The following is a 19,428-nucleotide window of genomic DNA, read 5'->3' as shown; positions in this document are numbered from 1 at the left end:
GAACACTCCTATCTCCTCCCTGCCTTCTGATTCTATTTGCCACAGAAGCAAAAAGAATAAGCCTAAGTGAGGCCCGGAGGTCATCCACCCCTGGCTTTTGTGCTAGGACAAGCAAACAACCTAAGCCAATTACTAACCGTTTTTTTTTTTTTTTTTTTAAAAAAAAACCTCCAATCAGAGAGAATCCTCGACTACTTTTTGTGAACTGTTGCTCCATGCAACTGCACACTCCACATGTCTTTCCCTATCTGTGTGTACCCTTATCTCGCTGTTCTATTTTTCACCTCATTTGCATTAACCCTTTCTCACCTTTTTTGAACCACCAGGACTTCTCGGAAGTGGTGGGAGACAACGTTCCTCAGCAAAAGGCCAAGATAGTAAGGTGAGTTGTAGTCCCCGGGAACCCTAATCCCTAGCTAAGGGGGACGGACAGTGGGGTGGGGGTGATATGATAGCACTCCTCATTTTATAAGGTATTTATTCTGCGGCTAAGCAAACACTCAATTCTTTTTAACTTTCCAAGGCTGACACTTCTGAGTCTGTTTCTGAACCGGACACTAGAGGGCTCCCACGGGTTAAAAATAAGTGGGGAATTATTTGAATGAAAACTGCTTCTTTAAGGCATTTGCTCTTTCAGAATTTAAAATTAAAGCTTATTTTCTAAACATTTTTAAAAAAATGTACCTGTATTAAAATTGGGTTACAGAAGCCAGTTTACAAGCAACTGTTTTTTTTTTTTTTTGCCTTGAAATCAGTAGTTTTCAAGGGAGCTTTTAAAGCCGAGCTGAAGTATTTGAAATGTGGAACACTCTTGACCATGAAATATGTTCTACTTACATGCCTCAGCCTTTAAAAGTTCTTTGCATTAGAGTCAGGGATTACATTGTTCCTGGAGCTAAGCATGGGGCCAGCTGTGTAAGTAAGGTTGCTTGCAGTTTCTTCTTCTTTTTAATAATGTGAATAAATAGAGCTAGGGATCCTTTAATTTTCCTTCAGCTGACTTTGGTGGGAAGAAAAGGGATAAAAAGCAGTCAGATTTGTGTGCTGTGTGTGTGACTAAAAATGTAACTGCTTTCAATATATATGGGCATTTGTGAATTTACGTTATGTTAACTATTTTTTATATTAACTATTAATGTAAGATAATGGAACATATGAAGAAAAAGCTGTACTGTCAGATTAAGAGAATATATTTTTGAATTCGAATGTTAATTAATTAGTGCAGGATTTAAAAAATAAATATGGAATTTAGATAAAGATTTTAAAAAACCATCTATTATTTATTTTTTAATCATTTCTGAATTTCAAAAAGGAAAAGCCTGAATTAGTCAAATTTTAATGCTTTTCCTTCAGAATCAAATTATAAGACTAGCTACACATTATAAAATATTCTTGGATTTTTGTGGCTTGTTCTCACTTGTTTAAACTGAATACCAAACCTATACATCTATCTTGTTTCTGTTTTTTTTTTAAACTTCATTAAAAATGTTAGTGGTGACATTAATGAAAGGAAAGAGTTACTTTTTTCTTTACTCTTGGAGAGGAACTGAGCTAGTAGGAGGTTGTGACTCAGTTAACTCTTGTTTCCATTCATTCCCAGAAACAAGCCACACTTCTCCTTGGGGAGGCTGATAGGAGTTTAAAAGGTTTGTTGTGGCGAGTATCACAGACATTCCCAACTCCATCACCAACCCTTTACTTCCACCTCTACCCACTGGAGACCACTTAGACACCTAAGCGGAGGCGACAACAGAATTCAGGAAACCATGCGTCATGTCATCGGGAGACAACTGCAGACTTTAAACCCTGTTCAACATGCGGATGCGGCAGAGAAATGACCTGTCCAGACAAGCCAGGGCAGCTCATAAACTGGTTCATCTGCTCCCTGTGCGTCCCGAGAGTGTGCAAACTCTGGAGCAGCCGGCGCCCAAGGACCCGGAGGAACCTCTTGCTGGGCACTGCCTGCGCCATCTACCTGGGCTTCCTGGTGAGCCAGGTGGGGCGCGCATCGCTCCAGCACAGACCGGGGGCCGAAAAGGGGCCGCACCAGCGCCGAGACACCGCCGAAGCACCCTTCCCTGAGATACCCTTGGATGGTACCCTGGCCCCTCCCGAGTCCCAGGACAATGGAACCACCCTTCTGCCCAATGTGGTGTACATTACCCTGCGCTCCAAGCGAAGCAAGCCCGCCAATATCCGTGGCACGGTGAAGCCGAAGCGCAGGAAGAAGTATGCCGTGGCATCCCTGGCCCCAGCCCTGGAGGCTTTGGTCGGACCATCCCTTCAGCCCCAGGGAGCAGCAGCGGCAGCTGATGCTGAAGTGCCTGGGTATGTGCAGAGAGGAAGCCTGGCCAAGGTTGGGGAAAGATCCTGGAGATTGATACGGGGTCCGGGAGTACGAGTTGGGGCCTCAGATTTCCAGCTGCCCCAGGCCAGGGAGAGCAACATCAGGATCTACAGTGAGAGCGCCCCCTCGTGGCTGAGCAAAGAAGACATCCGCAGAATGCGCCTGTTGGCAGATGGTGCAGTGGCGGGCTTCCAGCCGGTGTCCTCCAAGAGCCAGGCGCGTTTGCTGGTGCTGGAGGGGAGCCCCGCTGGCTCTGTGCCTGGTTGCGGCTCTAGCCCCTGCGGGCTGGTCAAGCAGCCCTTGGACATGAGTGAGGTGTTTGCCTTCCACCTGGACAGGATCCTGGGACTCAACAGGACCCTGCCTTCTGTGAGCAGGAGAGCAGAGTTCATCCAAGGTAACAAGCTTCACATGCTCCGTTCTTTGCAGCTGTTGGGGATTGGGGTTGATGTTCTCTTTTCCCTCACTCTCTTTTTCTAAGTGATTTTCTCCACCCACGTTTCACATTTGGACAGCAGCAGCAGCAGCAGCAGCGTGTCTTTCCATATGCTTGGCATTCATTATTGTCCCAGCTTTGGGATATGAGAGTTCCAGTGAAATGCTGTACTCACCATGCAAGAGTAAGCCTGCACTGTATAAACTTTGCTCCCCATTTCCCTGACGGCACTTCCCAGTGGATTATTAAATTTAATCAAAGCCAATGGCAATTTGCAGCATGAGGGGAGGAAGCCAGGGTGGAGGCAAGGGTCTTGCTGACAGTCAGGCATATTATGAGATAGGTTACTATGGAAGTAAGTCAAATTGTGTGCGTTTGTTTTTTTAAAAAGTAAGGGGGAAGTGGGTTATCTTTCTTTAGCAGATGGAATCTTTTTAAGGAGCCCAGAGCCAGATCTTGTTAGAGTCAATCTTTTGATTTTTTTCACAATGGATTTAACCCCTTTATTTAACAAAGACCACGAGACAAAGAGGAGATTTGCCCAATATATATGCTAACTAGCCTTATTGGTTTTTTTTTTTTTTTTCAAGTGCATGACTACGGTTTACTGAGTCTGATTTCCAAGAATCTCTCAGGTGACAAACATTTTGGCAGGTTCTGAGTATGTAGCCAGTCACTTCCATTGCAAGGAAAAGGGCTGGCCTGTGGCCATGCTCTTGCCCCATAAAGGATATTCTCTGAGCCTTGAGGCTCTTCCAGAATACGAAGTGGAGCGGGTCAGGAGCTTGTGTTTGAAAGCAGAAGAACCACAGAAGTTGCTACTGTGAATCTAGGCTTCCCCGAGAGGCTAGAAAGGACTCCAAAGAGATGACTATAAACTAAGAGATTATTACCTTATTCCTTGTCGCCATGAAATTTAGTATTTTAGTGAGATTCCCATGGAGTCTGGACAGGAATGGATTAGAACTCTAGATTCCCAATGGAGTTGGGATTATAATTTCATTTTAGAACGGCCAAACCTTTAAGTGACATGCCAGTGATTTACTTACAGGTTTGGCATTCCTTACATATCCTGGCTCATGTCCGAGTGCTTCAGATTCATAGATAATGTTTTAATGTCTCAAGTTCACAAAGCAGTCCACCATGATAGCCTCTCACACTTTTAATCCGATGTCAGTAAAAGCTAATTTTTATTGGGTGCTCGCTGTTTGCTAAGAACAAATGACTCATATAGTTTATACATGCATTGACTCCTACGGTTCCCACAACAATGCTTTGAGGTGGGCACTATAATTATTTCCAGTTAGTAGATGAGAAAATTGAAGCTTATTTAGGCAAAGTAATGGACTCCCACAGCTAATGTTTATGGCTAAGTTAGGTTTCAAGCGTAGACCCAGCAAACTTTAGAACATAAGCTCTTAACTATTAAGCTGGGCTTAGGTGACTGTATTCCGTATTATTAAAACTGGAATACGAAGAAGAATAAGAGAAGATTTTGGGTGGGCACTGAGACAACAGGCATACACTGTGGCTGTCTGGGGCAAAGTAGGACATAGGGTCATCCTTGTTACATTATACTGCCCTTCATTTTCATGTCAGCACCAGAGGCCCGGTGTATGGATTTGTGATTCGTGCACTGGTGGGGTCCCTGGTCTGGCCTGGGGGCGTTGGGCCAAAACTGGCTCTCTGACATCCCCTGAGGGGTCCTGGATTGCAAGAGGGCGGTTCTCCGGTGAGGCAGCCCGGAATTGGGCTCCCTCCTCTCTGGTTCCGGGTGCGTCATCCGAGAACCGCAGCTGCCAGGTCACCACAGCTTGGCAGCTCCTGTGTTGAGCATCTGCCCCTTGGTGGTCAGTGTGTGTTATAGCTACCGGCCGGACGGCTGCATAGGCTTTTATATATATAGATAGGATCCTGTGAAGGTGAACTCTGGAATACATCCTGAGGCACAGTGCTCTGACAGGTCCTCTGAGCTTCCTTGGGATGCTCCTGGATGGGAGTTGGGAGAATAAAGGAGTGGGTAGGAGCTTGGGCCCTGGAGCTGGACTGCTTGCATTTGCATTTTCCAGCCATGCAACATTCCCATTCTGGAAGTGTTACAGAATCTCTGTGTGCCTCAGTTTCCTCATCTGTAAATGATAATAATACCTACCTCATGAGGTTATTATTAGTTAACCAGAGGCCCAGCATGCAAAATTGCATGAGACCCAGACCTGCCGCACCAGTGGGACCCCAGGCCCGCCGTGCTCGAGTAGCTCGCTGCCATGAGCCACTGCCATGAGCCACCATGCTGCATGAGCCGTGAGCCCCGCCCCCCGCCCCGTCACGTAAGCTGTGAGTCCCGCCCCGCTGCCACGAGCAGCTCATGGGCCGGGGGAGGGACCAAGAGGTGCTCCATGCACCTCCTGGTGACCAGTAGTTTGGTCATTCTGGTGTTACGGCCACTAACCTTTTATAATATGGATACATAGAAAATGCGTGGAACCAGTGCTTGTCACACAGTAAATCTTCAATAAATATTGGCTATTTCTCTTACTGCAATAAGCACAAGAGGTACCAAGTTCATTGAGTTACATAGCCTTTAAGCTTCACATGTAATTTCTTTATATGACCGACTAGGACCAAAACCCAGGTCTCCTGACAACTTGGTTAAACTTTTTGATACCAAGATTCCACTTACATACTAGGTGTACCGGTTAATAATGCAGATTTTGTAATCAAAGAAAACACGATAATTTCAAGAGAAACATCAAAAGTGCTTTATTTAAAGTAATGTCCATCACTAGCTACACATTTCCCCATCTTTCAGGTAATTTGTGGATACCATCCCAATAGAACTTCTATTGTTTTGAGGCAAACCATTCAGAGACCCAATTTTCCACTTCTACGTATGTTTTGAAGTGCTGCTCAGAAAGTGCATATGCCATCATTTGGGACAGGTGGTAATCTGAAGGAGCAAGGTCTGATGAATATGGTGGATGGGTTAATACTTCCCAGGCAAGATCTTTCAACGTGCCTTTAACTGGTTTTGAAGTGTGTGATGGTGTGTCATCATGAAGTAAAATTACTTTGCCGTGTCCTCTGGCAGATTCTGGTTGTTTCACGATCAAAGCATGGTTCAAATTGATTATTTGTTGTCAGTAGTGATCAGTATTAATGGTTTAACCTGGTTTTAGAAGCTCATAATACACCACACCTTCCTGATCCCACCAAACGCAGAGCATTGTCTTCTTTCCAAAGCGATTTGGCCTTGCAGTCCATGTTTATGGTTGACCTGAATTAACCCATGATTTTGTGCATTGGGATTCTCAAAACAAATCCACTTTTCATCACCAGTCACAATTCGATGCAAAAAAGACTTTCTTTCATGCTGCTGAAGCAACATTTTACTGATGACTTTTCGGTTTTCCATTTGTCTTTTGTTCAGTTTATGTGGCACCCATTTTCCTTCCTTTAAAATCTTTCCCATTGCTTGTAAACAATTGGAAATGTTTGCTGAGCAACGTTTAATCTTTCTGCAAGTTGTTTTTGAGTTTGACATGCATCTTCATCCAATAATGCTTGTAATTGTTGGTCTTCAAACTTTTTCGGTTGACCTGGACGTTCTTTGTCTTTCACATTGACATCATCACTTTTAAAGCATTTAAACCAGCGTTCACAAGTATCTTGAGATGGAGCATGTTCTCCATTAGCTTCCTGAAGTATTCAGCAGCACTTTTCTTCAAAATAAACTAATGAATTATAACTTCCCACATATGCTCTTTTTTTGGCATAAAATTTGACATTTTCTAAAGTGTAAAAATATCTATGATGTTAACACCTTCAGCAAATTTGACATATGAAGTTTTGAAGCTTGTTGTCAATACAACAAAATAGCATACATATCAAATTGCATATATATCAACATATGTGTAACTCCATCTATTGAAAAAAAATCCGCATTATTAACTGGTACACCTAGTATTTAATTCTCTGCTCTGAATATCTAGCATCTTTAGGGATAAAGAAGGCAGTTGCATTCATTTTGAAGGAAAAGTTTATAATCTCAATATAGTCTGGTCCTCTCACAACCAACAAGGTTATATTGATATGTCCCTCAGTGTGATTAATTAAAATTATATTTCAATCAAGACCAGATATTCCTTTGTTCTTTCTTTGATACCTTCTCCGATTTAGTTATTTGGAGTTATAAAATCAGGCCAATTTCTTTCAGAGTCTATGAAATGACTTATATATAGTTATGAGCACTCTGCACAATATAATTCTACTTATGTAGACTATTATACTGACATAAGTTATATACGAGTAAATAGATCAGTTCTGGTCATGGTAGGAGATACATAGGCTGTCTTAGGTTCTTGTTTTTTTCTCCATCCACCTAGTTCTACTCTTTTCCTGACTTGTGTCTTTTTTCTCCAGATTGCCCAGAAGTGAGTATTTTCCTTTTAGGGTCTTCCTATTCTTCTCTTTGTCCAAACTTTGCTTTATTTTCCATGTCCACCTAAGGAGGGTGATAGTTCTTATCTAGTTACCCAGCACTTATTTCTGTCTCATTCTGTATTATTGCTCTGTATTATAATTCTTGCTTAATCTGTTCCTTTCCACTAGTCTCTATCTTGCGTATCGTTGCATTTATAGATCCTACTGGAGAGTCTGGCACATGGTAGGTGCTCAATAAACATTTTGGAATAATGCAGGAATGCATTCCTGGCCTGTTTCACTAACTCTCAACAGTAAATCTATATTTGCCTTCAGCTTTCAATACTCAGGACAAGTGCTACCAATTTTAGTCCTAAATCCAGGCTGGGATTTCTCCTGGAGGATTTTAGTAAGAGCTCATGGAAAAATGTATTTGGCAGCACCTGTATAATGCAAATAATAAGGTTTATAGGGCTTTTTCTTTTTTAAAAATATATTTTTATTGATTTCAGAGGGGAAGGGAAAGGGAGAGAGAGAGAGAAACATCAATGATGAGAGAGAATCATTGTTTGACTGCCTCCTGCACCGCCCCTACTGGGGATTGAGCCCACAACCTGGCATGTGCCCTTACCAGAATTGAACCCAGGATCCTTCAGTCTGAAGGCTGATGCTCTATCCACTGAACCAACCCAGCTAGGGAGAGCTTTTTCTATAAGGTCCATCCTTGACCATTCATAGCAAGAGTAATATTGTTGTTACTGTGCACCAGGCACTGTTTTAAGTGCTGTGCATTCATTATCTCATAAAACTTTCAGGAGGTGGGTACACTTTGAGAGACATTTTGTGGATGTGGAAATAGAGGCTCAGAGTAATTGAGTATCTTGCTCAAAGTCAGATAGATTGTCTATATGTATAAAGGATACATGACATGCAAAGGGAGATGTAAGAGAATCAAATACTAGGATTTGATTGATCTCCCTTGCCCCCAGCCTCCAGATGAAGCATTCTGTTGATTCAGTCCAAAGAACAAAAGTCCCAATTATAAAGCTCATCTTCAGGTGTGTGTGTGTGTGTGTGTGTGTGTGTGTGTGTGTGTGTGTGTGTGGCGTTAATGAGTGAAATTGACATGGGCCATCCAATCAGCACAGAGCCAATAGCTCAGGTTTTTCTGGGACAGGTTCTTGATTGTATAGCTTAATGAATTCTACGTCAGTGGTGGGCAAACTGCGGCTTGCGAGCCACATGCGGCTCTTTGTCCCCTTGAGTGTGGCTCTTCCACAAAATACCACGGCCTGGGTGAGTCTATTTTGAAGAAGTCGCGTTAGAAGAAGTTTAAGTTTAAAAAATTTGGCTCTCAAAAGAAATTTCAATCGTTGTACTGTTGGTATTTGGCTCTGTTGACTAATGAGTTTGCCGACCACTGTTATAGGTGATTCTCCTTGAATATATGTGAAATTAGTGGAATTACTGGCTGTGTAAGTCCACTAATTCTGACAGGTGTTAGTTACTGAAGATAACCCAGAACAGGAGAAGGTTGTCCTTGGGGAAGGGCAAGGTTGTGATTGCATAGGAGTGCCTGCAGTATACCCTTCTACAAAAGGCAGCACTCATCATGAGAGTCTCATCTATGCATCTCTTTGCAGGAAATGCAAACGTGATTTGAAATGTAGCATCAAAGGGCTTTTCAAAAAATCCATATTTGCAATAATGCAATCTTTGATTGTGAATTTATAAAGACTCCTGTGCCTATACTACACTTGGTGTTTTTGTCTATTAAACCACTTAACACTGCTACACAGCAGATATTATTGATAATTTAAATATGGGAATCCCGAGGCTCAGCAAGGTTATAAAATTTGTCCAAAGACATATAGCTAGGGAGTAGTGGACAGAATTGTACCCAATTCTGTCTGATACTAAATTTTCCTCATGTTGTTTTACTTCACCCACACTACCTCTCAAATAGAACTCGATATAATTATGGGATAGTGATAAAAATGTGCCAATTTTACCACGGCGATTTCTGGTTTACCACCACACCAACATTTCTATTTAATTTCCTTTCCCACTCTAATGATTTAACATTGATAATATTTGCTAGTCAAGGGAAGCATTGACATACCACTCTGAACATTGCTACGAGGTTTTATTTTTCTGTTTTTAATGCAAGCCAACGATTAGCAGATTTTCTTGTTTTAACAAAAATAATCACATGCAAGTAAATGTAACTGAACTCATCAGCATGTTTTCTGCCAAACTATTTTTGTAAAAGTCATAAATCGTTACAAAGGTCACCAGTTATTGTGTGGTGCTGATACATTTAGATAATAATTTTAACAAAATATTTAAAAATGTTTGTTTAAGACAAGACAAAGTGGATGTGTTTATGTAAAAGTCAAGAGCATAGAAAAACCCAGCACCCCTCTGTGATCTCCCATTTAGCAGCTTTGCCAAACATGTCCCTAGCAGTCCACACTGCAATGTGGATGAATCCCCAGGGACACCATTTTGGTAGCGCTTAAGCATTGTACTATTTTTCATGCCCAGCATGGGAGATGCATTATGTATGCTTTATTTTTAGGATGCTGCTTTACTGCCACAGAGCTGTCATACTGAATTAAGGCATCCTACTTCCAGGAATTCTGTCTGTCAAGGCCGCTTAGATGACAAACTGCAGACATCCCACTAACTTCCATTTAAATTCATTGTCGATCCCAAGTCACTCACTGTTTTCCAACTTGTGTTGCCTCCTCTCATTACAAAGCAGGAGAAACACATTGTGTATTTTCAACTCTCTTTTCGAGTCTATTCGAGCGGCACTGTGAGGTTTGCTGGTGCAGTTCCCAGGGCAGAGGGGTGGCAGCTGTGGATTTCATGTTGTTTCAGGCTCTCAGGTAAGGACAGAGGTGTTTTGCAGGGAGTTATGAGAATAACTGAGATGCATTCACAACTTGGAAACACATTGACTTCAAAGTCCTGGAAATCTTGGACATATGTGCAATCTTTCTTACAATATTTATTGGGGAGTGCAGGAATCATCTTTTATTTTTTACAACCTGAATTGAAAGCACATTGTTTTTTTTAATCAGAAAAGCCTTGAGGGTATTTCTTTAGCAATCAAATTGAACTGGTCAGCTTAATTCTTTCATTCATCAGCAAGCAAAAGTCTTCTGAGCATCTGCTCCAAGCAGGTCTGCTCTAGTGTCGACTTGTTAGTCCACTACATACCCCCGTGGACAAAGTAGGACACCGGGTCACTTTCTCTGCTGTGTCTCTGCAACTTGTGCCCTGATCTCACACATGGCTGGGATAGAAGGGACAATGAGTAGTTGAAACAATGCTCCCATATAAAAGATGCATGGGCCTCAGCTACATGCAAGTGAGTCCCTTCTATGGTATCACTTTTATCTTTTCTTCTTTTAAGAAATATTTATTGAGCACCTGCTATGTGCCAGCCACTCTTCTAGTGAGAAAGACAGTCAGGAATCCCTGTCCCTGTGGAGTTGACACTAGTGGACCATGTCAGCATTCTTTGGCCTGGAGGGAATCTTCGTATTGCCACTGATTTCAAGATTCACTCAACACCAGACTGATCTCAAAGTCATGACCTTTCCATTAGGACTGAATCTGTTGCTGTCTCTGTCCCTAAGGACAACACGAAGTGGAAGGACTAGACAGACAGCTCCCCGCCTCCTCCCCTCATGCCCCCCCCCACTCCCCCCGGCCCAGATCCCCACACACCTCAGTTAATGGGCAAATATTGGCTTTTCCATCGAATTAAGTCATAATCGATAGCATTTACTTTCTGTGCGTGTGAGGCACTGCTCTAAGCATGGGGAAAAAGCTGAATAGTCTTTAATTCAAATAGCTTTGTAGTTAAGAGCATGGACAGTTGTATTAGTTTGCTAGGGTTGCCATCACAAATACTTCAGACTGCATAACTTAAAACAACAGAAATGTGTTTTCTCACAGTTCTGGAGGCCAGAAGTCCAGGATCAAAGTGTCGGTAGGTTTGATTTCTTCTGAGGCCTCGCTCCTTGGCTTGCAGATGGTCACCTTGTCCCTGTGCCCTCATATGGCCTTTCCTCTGTGTCTGTATGTTCTAATTTCCTCTTCTTATAAGGACAACAGTCAGATTGGATGAAGGCCCACCATGATAGCTTCCTTTTAACTTAATTACCTCTTTTTTTAATTTTTCTTTATTGATTAAGGTATTACATATGTGTCCTTATCGCCCCGCCCCCCAGTTCCCCCACTCATGCCCTCACCCCACCTGGTGTCTGTGTCCATTGGTTAGGCTTATATGCATACACACAAGTCCTTTGGTTGATCTCTTACCCCCACCCTCCCCTGCCTTCCCTCTGAGGTTTGATCGATGCTTCTCTGTCTCTGGATCTGTTTTTGTTCATCAGTTTATGTTGTTCATTATATTCCATACCTCTTTAAAGGGCCTCTCTCCAAATACAGTCACAGTCTGAGGTACTGTGGCTTAGGGCTTCAACATGTAAATTTTGAGGGGACACAGGCCAGCCCATAGAAACTGGCAATGTAAACTCCTTGAGTTTGAATCCTGGCCCTACCACTTGATAGCTGTGTGACCTAGGACAAGTAACTTAATCTCTTTGTACCTTATTTCTTCATTAATATAGTAGGGAGGTGACAGTAAAAATAAGGATGATAGCAGTGCTTACTTCATAGAAGTGTTGTGAAAATTGAGTGGATAGGTATAAAATACAGTGCCTAACATGGAGTAATGCTCAGTAAATGTTACCTTTACTTTCATCCAGTTTCCAAGCTGATTCAGCTCTTTGTGGTGTGTTTCCTTAGCTTTTCTTAGTTTATCTAGATTGATGTTTACTTGACCTAAATAAACAGGCATCTAAAATTGTCATTTAAAGCAAGTGCTTGGAGTTGATAGTGGATAATGGCAACATCTCATTTGCGGAATGCTAGGCACTTTACATCAATTATCTCACTAAATTATACAACAGGCCCATAATCAGATTTTCTTGGACAGATTTTCTGTGGGGAAATGAGGCTCAGAGAATCACATATGTCCTCCAAAGGTCCACAGGTTGGGTGGTGGGGCTGGGTTATAGATATGGGTTGGGAGGACTTCATACCTCATTCCTCATCACTGTATACTATCTCCCATTAGCTTCCAATGGCTGTGCCTTGGGTTTTTCTAATTCACCATATATCCATATTGTAACCCACTGCCTTTTGGTCTTATTTTTGAAGGTAGCCACAATGTTTCCCTCCTCATGATGGTGATTTGGGGTCAGGAGGAGAAAGGCAGTGGGGTTCTCACCCCCACTGTTTTCATCATCCCAGCGTCTCATAGACTACGGATACATAGATGTGATGTTTTGAGTACAAGCTGCATAGAATGAGGGCGTGGGAACCTCTGCACATCCCTACCTCTATTTCTCAAGTTTCTCTCTAATCCTTCCCAATTCATTTAGGGTAAGGACAGTGAAATCATAGGTTACTGGGAGGTCATATCAACCAAACTTTTATTCAAGGCTCATTCGTTCATTAATCACAAGATTGCATACTTGCTTTGGTTGAGTCATTATGTCAGGAGTTGGAGATCCAAAGATGATTAAAAAATGGTTCCTAAAAAAATGGTTCCTATTTTCACAGAGCTCTCAGCTCAGAGGGAAGGAGACAGCTGAGCAAAACATCCATGCAAGAAAAGTAGGATAAGGACCGCTGTGGAGATATTTTTAGGGGCCCTGCAGGCACAGAAAGGGAGAATTTAGTCCAGTGTGTGTGTGTGTGTGTGTGTGTGTGTGTGTGTGTGGTGTGCGTGTGCGTGCATGCACAGGGGTAAGTGGAGGGATGTAAAAAGTTCTAGAAGAGGTAATGTCAGAACTGGTTCTTAAAAGTCACTGTGGGTGGAGTGAGATAGGGTGGGTGTATAAAGGGTAAAGAAAATAGATGTGTAAAAAACTTGTGAAGGCAGAGTGTGCTTAGGAAACTGCAAACAGTTCTGTAAAAAGGAGATTAGGGTTGTGGGGGGTTGTGGGTGAGGATGAGGTAAGATAAAACTGTGGAAAATGGGTGGGTTTTATGTCATGTAAGGACATAGACATTATCTTGCTGATAATGGAGAATTATTGAAGGCTTTTTAAGAAGAGTAGTGATGTAATGAGCTTTGCACAGTATGAAGGTCACTCTGGTTAGGAATTCATGGTTCCTTTATCTACATTAACAAACACTGAATTGCCTCGGACTGGGTCACTCTGAAGTGACCAAGACTTTGTTCGCAAAATGTGATTGTTTGTGGAGCCTGGCACAATGACCACATCATCATCACCCTCTGAAGTCAAGTTTGATTCCTGTTTGTTTTTAAGTGGAATATTGAGATAGGAGTTTCCATTTACACAGCGGAAGTCCAGGGCAGACCTAGAAAGCAGAAGTTCCTGTCATTAGTCAAAGGCTCAGAGCAAAGGAGGACACTGTTTTTAAATTAGAACTGATGATTTAGATTCTTCAAGTAGTTTGTGACGGAGGAAGTCACAAGACATTCTCCTTGCCCACTTCCTTAGCTAACTCTTGTGGAAATATGGAGATTATTTTAACTCAGTCCAACCTAGAGAAAACAAATCATGAAGGGAGAAACAATTCGATAAGTAAATATAGTTATTTTTTTTTGTTTGACAAAAGGTATTCTAAATTACCCAGAAATGTCGTTCTATATGATTGAAACAGGTCCCTATATTCAGAACTTGGCTGGCTGTGTAGAATCTACCCATGTAAAATCTGTGGAATTCTGCCTCCTTACCACCTACCCCTTTTTTATGTCATGAAATCTGAATGTAGATTTGGCTCTTGTTAATATTGGACAGTGCTGCATTTTCAGTATTCCACTGGGTTGTCATGCAGCCCCGCCAGACACATTTCTTGGCAACTTAGAGAACTCAGTTCCTCAGTCAGGGTGGCTGAAGGACTTGGCTCAAGTCCTGTGGAGGCAAGTGATGGAGTCAAGAATAGTCACCATTTTGACTGCTTTTTCTACCCCAGACTCTCAGCTCTTTTTCAGCAAAGGTTCTTCTGATTAACCGTGACATTTCACCACATTGCTCTTCTGGGGCACAGCATTTCTTCTCTTCCTGGCTCTAGACCGAGAGCCCAGTCTTTATTTTAGTCCTTCACTTGTTGCCTTCAAAACACTCATCAAACTGTCAGACAGTTCATTGATCATCATATGCATGTGCTCTTATCTGTTTCTACTAAACTCTAAACTCTCAGAGGCCCGGGTTTCCATTTTCAGCATGCCTCACTCTGAATTCTTTTCATTTGACACATAGGAACCAATAGGTCCATTTGAGGACAATTAAGGGGCAATTGTAAATACTTTTTTTTTTTTAAAATAACAATATTTAAAACCTTGACCAGAAGTAAAATTTCACCTAATCCTTCACATTTCCTCCTTCCCCTGGCTGTTACAGAATCTCGCATTCCCCTTTTCCCAGGGCCTCACATCGACTAACTTGTTTCCATTCAACAACTCTGCACCAAAAGCTCTGGCCTTTGTTTCCCCTTCAGTCGAATACTTTTAATTGCCAAAATCCTACTGCTGGGAAATAGAGCGGATAGTAATTAAGGGATTGCTAACAACTAGTCACCTGCTACCTGATCATCGGAGTTGCATCACCATCAGCAATTAATTGCCTTTATCAGTCAGAGAGCAGCAGCACTAAGGTTTTCCTGCAATGCCCTGGACAGTGGCACTGGAACTCGATAGAATTTGTTCCCTAGAACAGATGTGAGCCTCACATTTGACTGGCCCTTGTCTCCATTAGTGGCTTTTGTCGAGTTCTTTTTAATGGAGGCTCTGAGCTGGACTGTTCACAAGGAGTCTTGGAACTTGGCCCATGTGATAGAAAAAGACCTTTGATTTCAGTGCTCAGGCTATTTGTTACTTATTTTTGCTCAGTGACAAACACAGACAGACATTCACAAGTCCTCCCAACACGCTGAGCATCCACCTACAGTTCAACAAAGCCAGTCAGCTGGTGTTCAAAGTGAAGGGCATTTCATAGGAGGCAAAGGAGATTGTGTATAGCATTCATTCTCAGTGAATTTTCACATTTATCTTCTGGAAAGAATGTCTTCTTTGTGATTTTGAGTAAAGAACAACTTGAGAGAACATTAGAATTCAGGGAAAATATTCAGATTTGGGGGGGGGATAGATTTCCTGGCAGTCTCATTTTTTAAAGACAGCTATATCACCTTTAATTCACTTGAACACCCACATATATTTTAAAACCTGCTTTCGCACCACGTTGACAGTTAGAATTTTATCTCTGCACTGTTAATATTTCTCTAGAGAGTACATTACTGCATCATTTTGACAAACTTGAACATGAAGAGATGAATGCTCCTCATTTCTGAAAAATTTCGGGGTAAGTTGCTTTAACCAGTTTCCTGTTTTCAGAGGCGATTTTTCTGTCATCACTTCAGATCTAGCAAAGTTCAGTTAATTCTTTTAACAGCCATATTTTCTAAAAAGTGGAATGCTCACAGTAGCCCTCAAGGCTCTGAGGGTGGGAGCCACGCTGACTACTGTTACATTCTCGCTGGCCATATGTGCTGATGCAGAGCAAGAAGACCTGTGAATCAAAAGGCCCCGTAGCCACCCACCGCTCAGCGTGCAGGATGCTGCTCACCCTGCCTTTTTCTTCCTGGAAATCCCATTTTCCCGAGGCGCTCTGATTGCCAGCCGGGCAGGATGGAATGTTTTCATGTGATAGCATTCAAAATATTTTGCTGAGGGACCATGGATGGGTGAAGAGGAAAACAGAATATTAATTGAAAATGAAGTATTCCTATCAGCTAAAAGCTCCCTTCCTTTGGCAGCCGGAGAACAACGTTTAAAGAATCGTATAGAAAATGTGCCATTCAACAAATTTGATTATCTAAAGTAGAGAAGTGGTAAAGGAAATACAATGTACTTGTAGACTAGATCAGGACAAAGATCTACTGCCTGTTTTTGTATGACCTATAAGCTGTAAATGGTTTCTATAATTTTAAATGGTTGGGAAAAAAGAATAATATTACCATGACACTGGAAATAAAGTTTTATTGGAGCAGAGTCAAGACCATTTATTGATGTAGTATCTTTCATTGCTTTCATGCTACAACAGTTGAGCCCTTGCATAGTTGAATAGTTGCAATGGAGACCATGTAGCCCTGAAAGATTCAAATATTTACTATCTGTCCTTTAACCAAGTTTATTAACCAAGTTTATTGACCACTGAGTTAGATCACTGTATCATCAAGTGATTCTATTAAAAAATATTATAAGAGAAATGTCTATGATATATTTAGTGAAATAATTATATCAAACTGTATATAAAAGATGATCCCACATAGTTTATTTTCTATGCATAATTGTTGCCTCTTTCTCCTGGTGGAAATGTAAGTTTTATGAAAGAAAAAAATGCATTAATTATTTCAAGTCTAGAATGAAGCTTGGCATAGAGTAGATGTTCAATAAACAAATAAAGGCCAGTTGAAGACTGATGAATTATGTAACTGTACAATGTATATATGTAATAATAATCATAGCAAAACCTTTCTGAGATATGCAAATATGTTGGGTACCAGGTTGATAATTTTAAGTGTGTGAACCCCGTTAGCTTAACGGAGTCCTTTTGGAAGGTACATTATTACTCTCATTTTACAGAAGAAAAGAGCAAGGAGAGATTGTATAACTTGTCTACTGTTACAAAGCTAAAAAGTAATGTGACCAGGATTGCAAAGGTCTGATGGACTCCAGAGACTGGGCTCTAACCATAAGCTATACTCCTTCAATACCTAAAAACAGAAACTTAATTTTCTTACCTGTCCTTCAGGTGAGAAAGAAAGGGATGGGAAACGACCAGAGGTACATATCCAAATAACAGTACCTACTGGGGTAGGAGGTGATAGATGGTTTTTGTTTACTTAGCTATACATTTTAATGTTTTTCCATGTTTTTTTAACATGAGTAGATTTCCTTTTAATTACTTTGAAAATAAGAAACAAATGTTTCTTAAGGGAAGGAAAGAGCCCAGAAGGTTGTCAATTATTTCAATTGTTTATGAAGATAATTTCCTTATTTCTCTCTGGGTCTAAAGTGAATGGCTGAGGAAACTGTTCTGGCCTGTCTGCCTCATGTGTTGGCTTGTGTTGTTAAACTTCAGTATCAGGTTTCAACTCGCTTGGAAAACTTCCTAGCACTGAGAATGCAAAGAGTGGTCGGTGTATCACTTTGGTCCAAAGACCCTGACTGATAGAGCGTCTTGATGTTCATCTTTAGAAGTCTGAAGGATTCATGTCTTTGAAAGCTATGTTGTGTCTTCTGGGCATATTTGCTTACACTAGTCTACATGTATCTTCCACGGCAGGATAGACTGCTTTTGTCTGGAATATATTATTATTTTTTTAAATTGGCATAATACTTGGAGTAATACATTTAAAATTAGATTTATATTATATCTAAGAAGATAATTAGGTCCCAGGAGCCCCACATCATTTAACAAAGTAAAAATAAATAAAAAGGAGAGTGGTAATGTTAAAAATGAAGTTTTTTATTTATGATTCATGTTGTGTGTTTTTTTCTCTTTCTCTCTGTTTTTTTTCTTAAATTGGATGTCAATGACCATGGCATATTTTCCACAATCTAAAGGACTTTTCACATGCCCTGGCCTAAATTTCAAGGCTAAGAGGAGAAAGATTTTCTTCTTTTGAACAAAACTAGAATACAGGTGATTAGAATGATTAAGTGAATGCTGTTAAAATTATTGAGGTCAGTGTAACCCCAAATTCAGGAGTGGTTAGAGAAGATGATGAATTCCTGCATTTCAGACCGGTGATAAATACTCAGCAAGAAGCAGGCAAGCAAGGAGGGAAAACAAAAGTCTTTAACAAAAAGGAAACCAGTTATACTTTGAGAAACTCTTAGGTTATTTTAAACTAGAGGCCTGGTGCATGGGGGTGGGGGAGTGAGGGTGAGGGTGGGGGTAAGGGGGGCCCTCAGCCCAGCTTGTACCCTCTCACAATTCGGGACCCTTTGGGGGATGTCTGCCTGCCAGTTTAAACCTGATCCTGGGCCTCAACTGGCAGGTGGACATCACTCTCGCAATTAACCACTCGCTGGCTCTTAACCACTCGCTTGCCTGCCTGCCTGATTGCCCCTAACCACTCTGCCTGCCTGCCTGATCGTCCCCTAACCATTCTGCCTGCCTGCCTGATTGCCCCCTAACCATTCTGCCTGCCTACCTGATCTCCCCCTAACTACTCTGCCTGCCTGCCTGATTGCCCCCTAACCATTCTGCCTGCCTGCCTGATCGCTCCTTAACCACTCTGCCTGCCTGCCTAATCACCCCTAACTGTCTCTGCCTTGGCCCCTGCCACTGTGGCTTTGTTTGGAAGGTCGTTCAGCTGTCCGGTCTAATTAGCATATTATGCTTTTATTATTATAGACTAGTAGCCCGTTTGCACGAAGATTCGTGCAATAGACCTTCATTCACCTGGCTGCCTGCACCAGTTTTATGCCGGCACCGGGGACCCAGGCCTTGGCTGTGGCCACCGCCTTCTACCTTCTTTCAGGGTCCCGGCTTGGCACTGGGCGGTGGCCTGGGGCTCGGCTGCACCCAGCGTCCCTGCAACCCCATCGCAGGAGCGAGCTGAACCCCCAGGTTGGCTCGCTCCTGCGATCGGGTCGCAGGGACCCGGATGGCGCCCAAGGCCCGGAAAGCCCCGGGCGGCTTTCCGGGCCTTGGGCTCCCCCGCACCCCAGCCGGGTCCCTGCGATCGGAGCAGGCACCCGGCTGGTGCCCAAGGCCCGGAAAGCCCCGGGCGGCTTTCCGGGCCTTGGGCTCCCCTGCACCCCAGCCGGGTCCCTGCGACCCGATCGCAGGGACCCGGCTGGCGCCCAAGGCCCGGAAAGCCCCGGTTGGCTTTCAGGGCCTTGGGCTCCGCTGCACCCCAGCGTCCCTGCAACGGTTTCCTGGTGGGCGTGGTTGATGGGCGTGGCTTGGGCGTGGCTTGGGCGTAGCGAAGGTGCGGTCAATTTGCATATTTGTCTATTATAAGGTAAGATGGCTTTTAAAAATCCCTGTGATGTGTCTAGACATTTCAGTCATAATTTCAGAGGCTTCTATTGTTCAGGCCTGTTAAGAGTGAGTTAAGTGTTTGTTTGTTTTTCTTCACATCTTTGTGACTTAGTTTT

At 42.4% G+C, this 19,428-nt stretch overlaps 1 protein-coding gene across 3 annotated transcripts in view; it reads left to right on the top strand.

Moving 5' to 3' along the window:
• Positions 1–244: 244 nt before the first annotated feature.
• The window catches only part of GASK1B (golgi associated kinase 1B), a 53,771-nt gene continuing 34,587 nt past the window's right edge, over positions 245–19,428 (top strand). The window contains exons 1-2 of one of the 3 annotated variants that reach the window (XM_028152462.2): positions 245–382; positions 1,601–2,744. In XM_028152462.2, coding sequence (XP_028008263.2) covers positions 1,835–2,744 — 910 coding nt within the window. In that variant the 5' untranslated portion in view covers positions 245–382; positions 1,601–1,834. Of the gene's footprint in view, positions 383–877; positions 920–1,600; positions 2,745–19,428 lie in introns of those variants that run through there. The other 2 variants (XM_008144513.3, XM_028152463.2) reach the window with 2 other exon arrangements.

Source organism: Eptesicus fuscus, chromosome 6 (genome assembly GCF_027574615.1).
Source record: "Eptesicus fuscus isolate TK198812 chromosome 6, DD_ASM_mEF_20220401, whole genome shotgun sequence".
In the NCBI taxonomy this organism is placed as follows: domain Eukaryota; kingdom Metazoa; phylum Chordata; class Mammalia; order Chiroptera; family Vespertilionidae; genus Eptesicus; species Eptesicus fuscus.
This window is presented reverse-complemented; position numbering and strand designations above follow the sequence as displayed.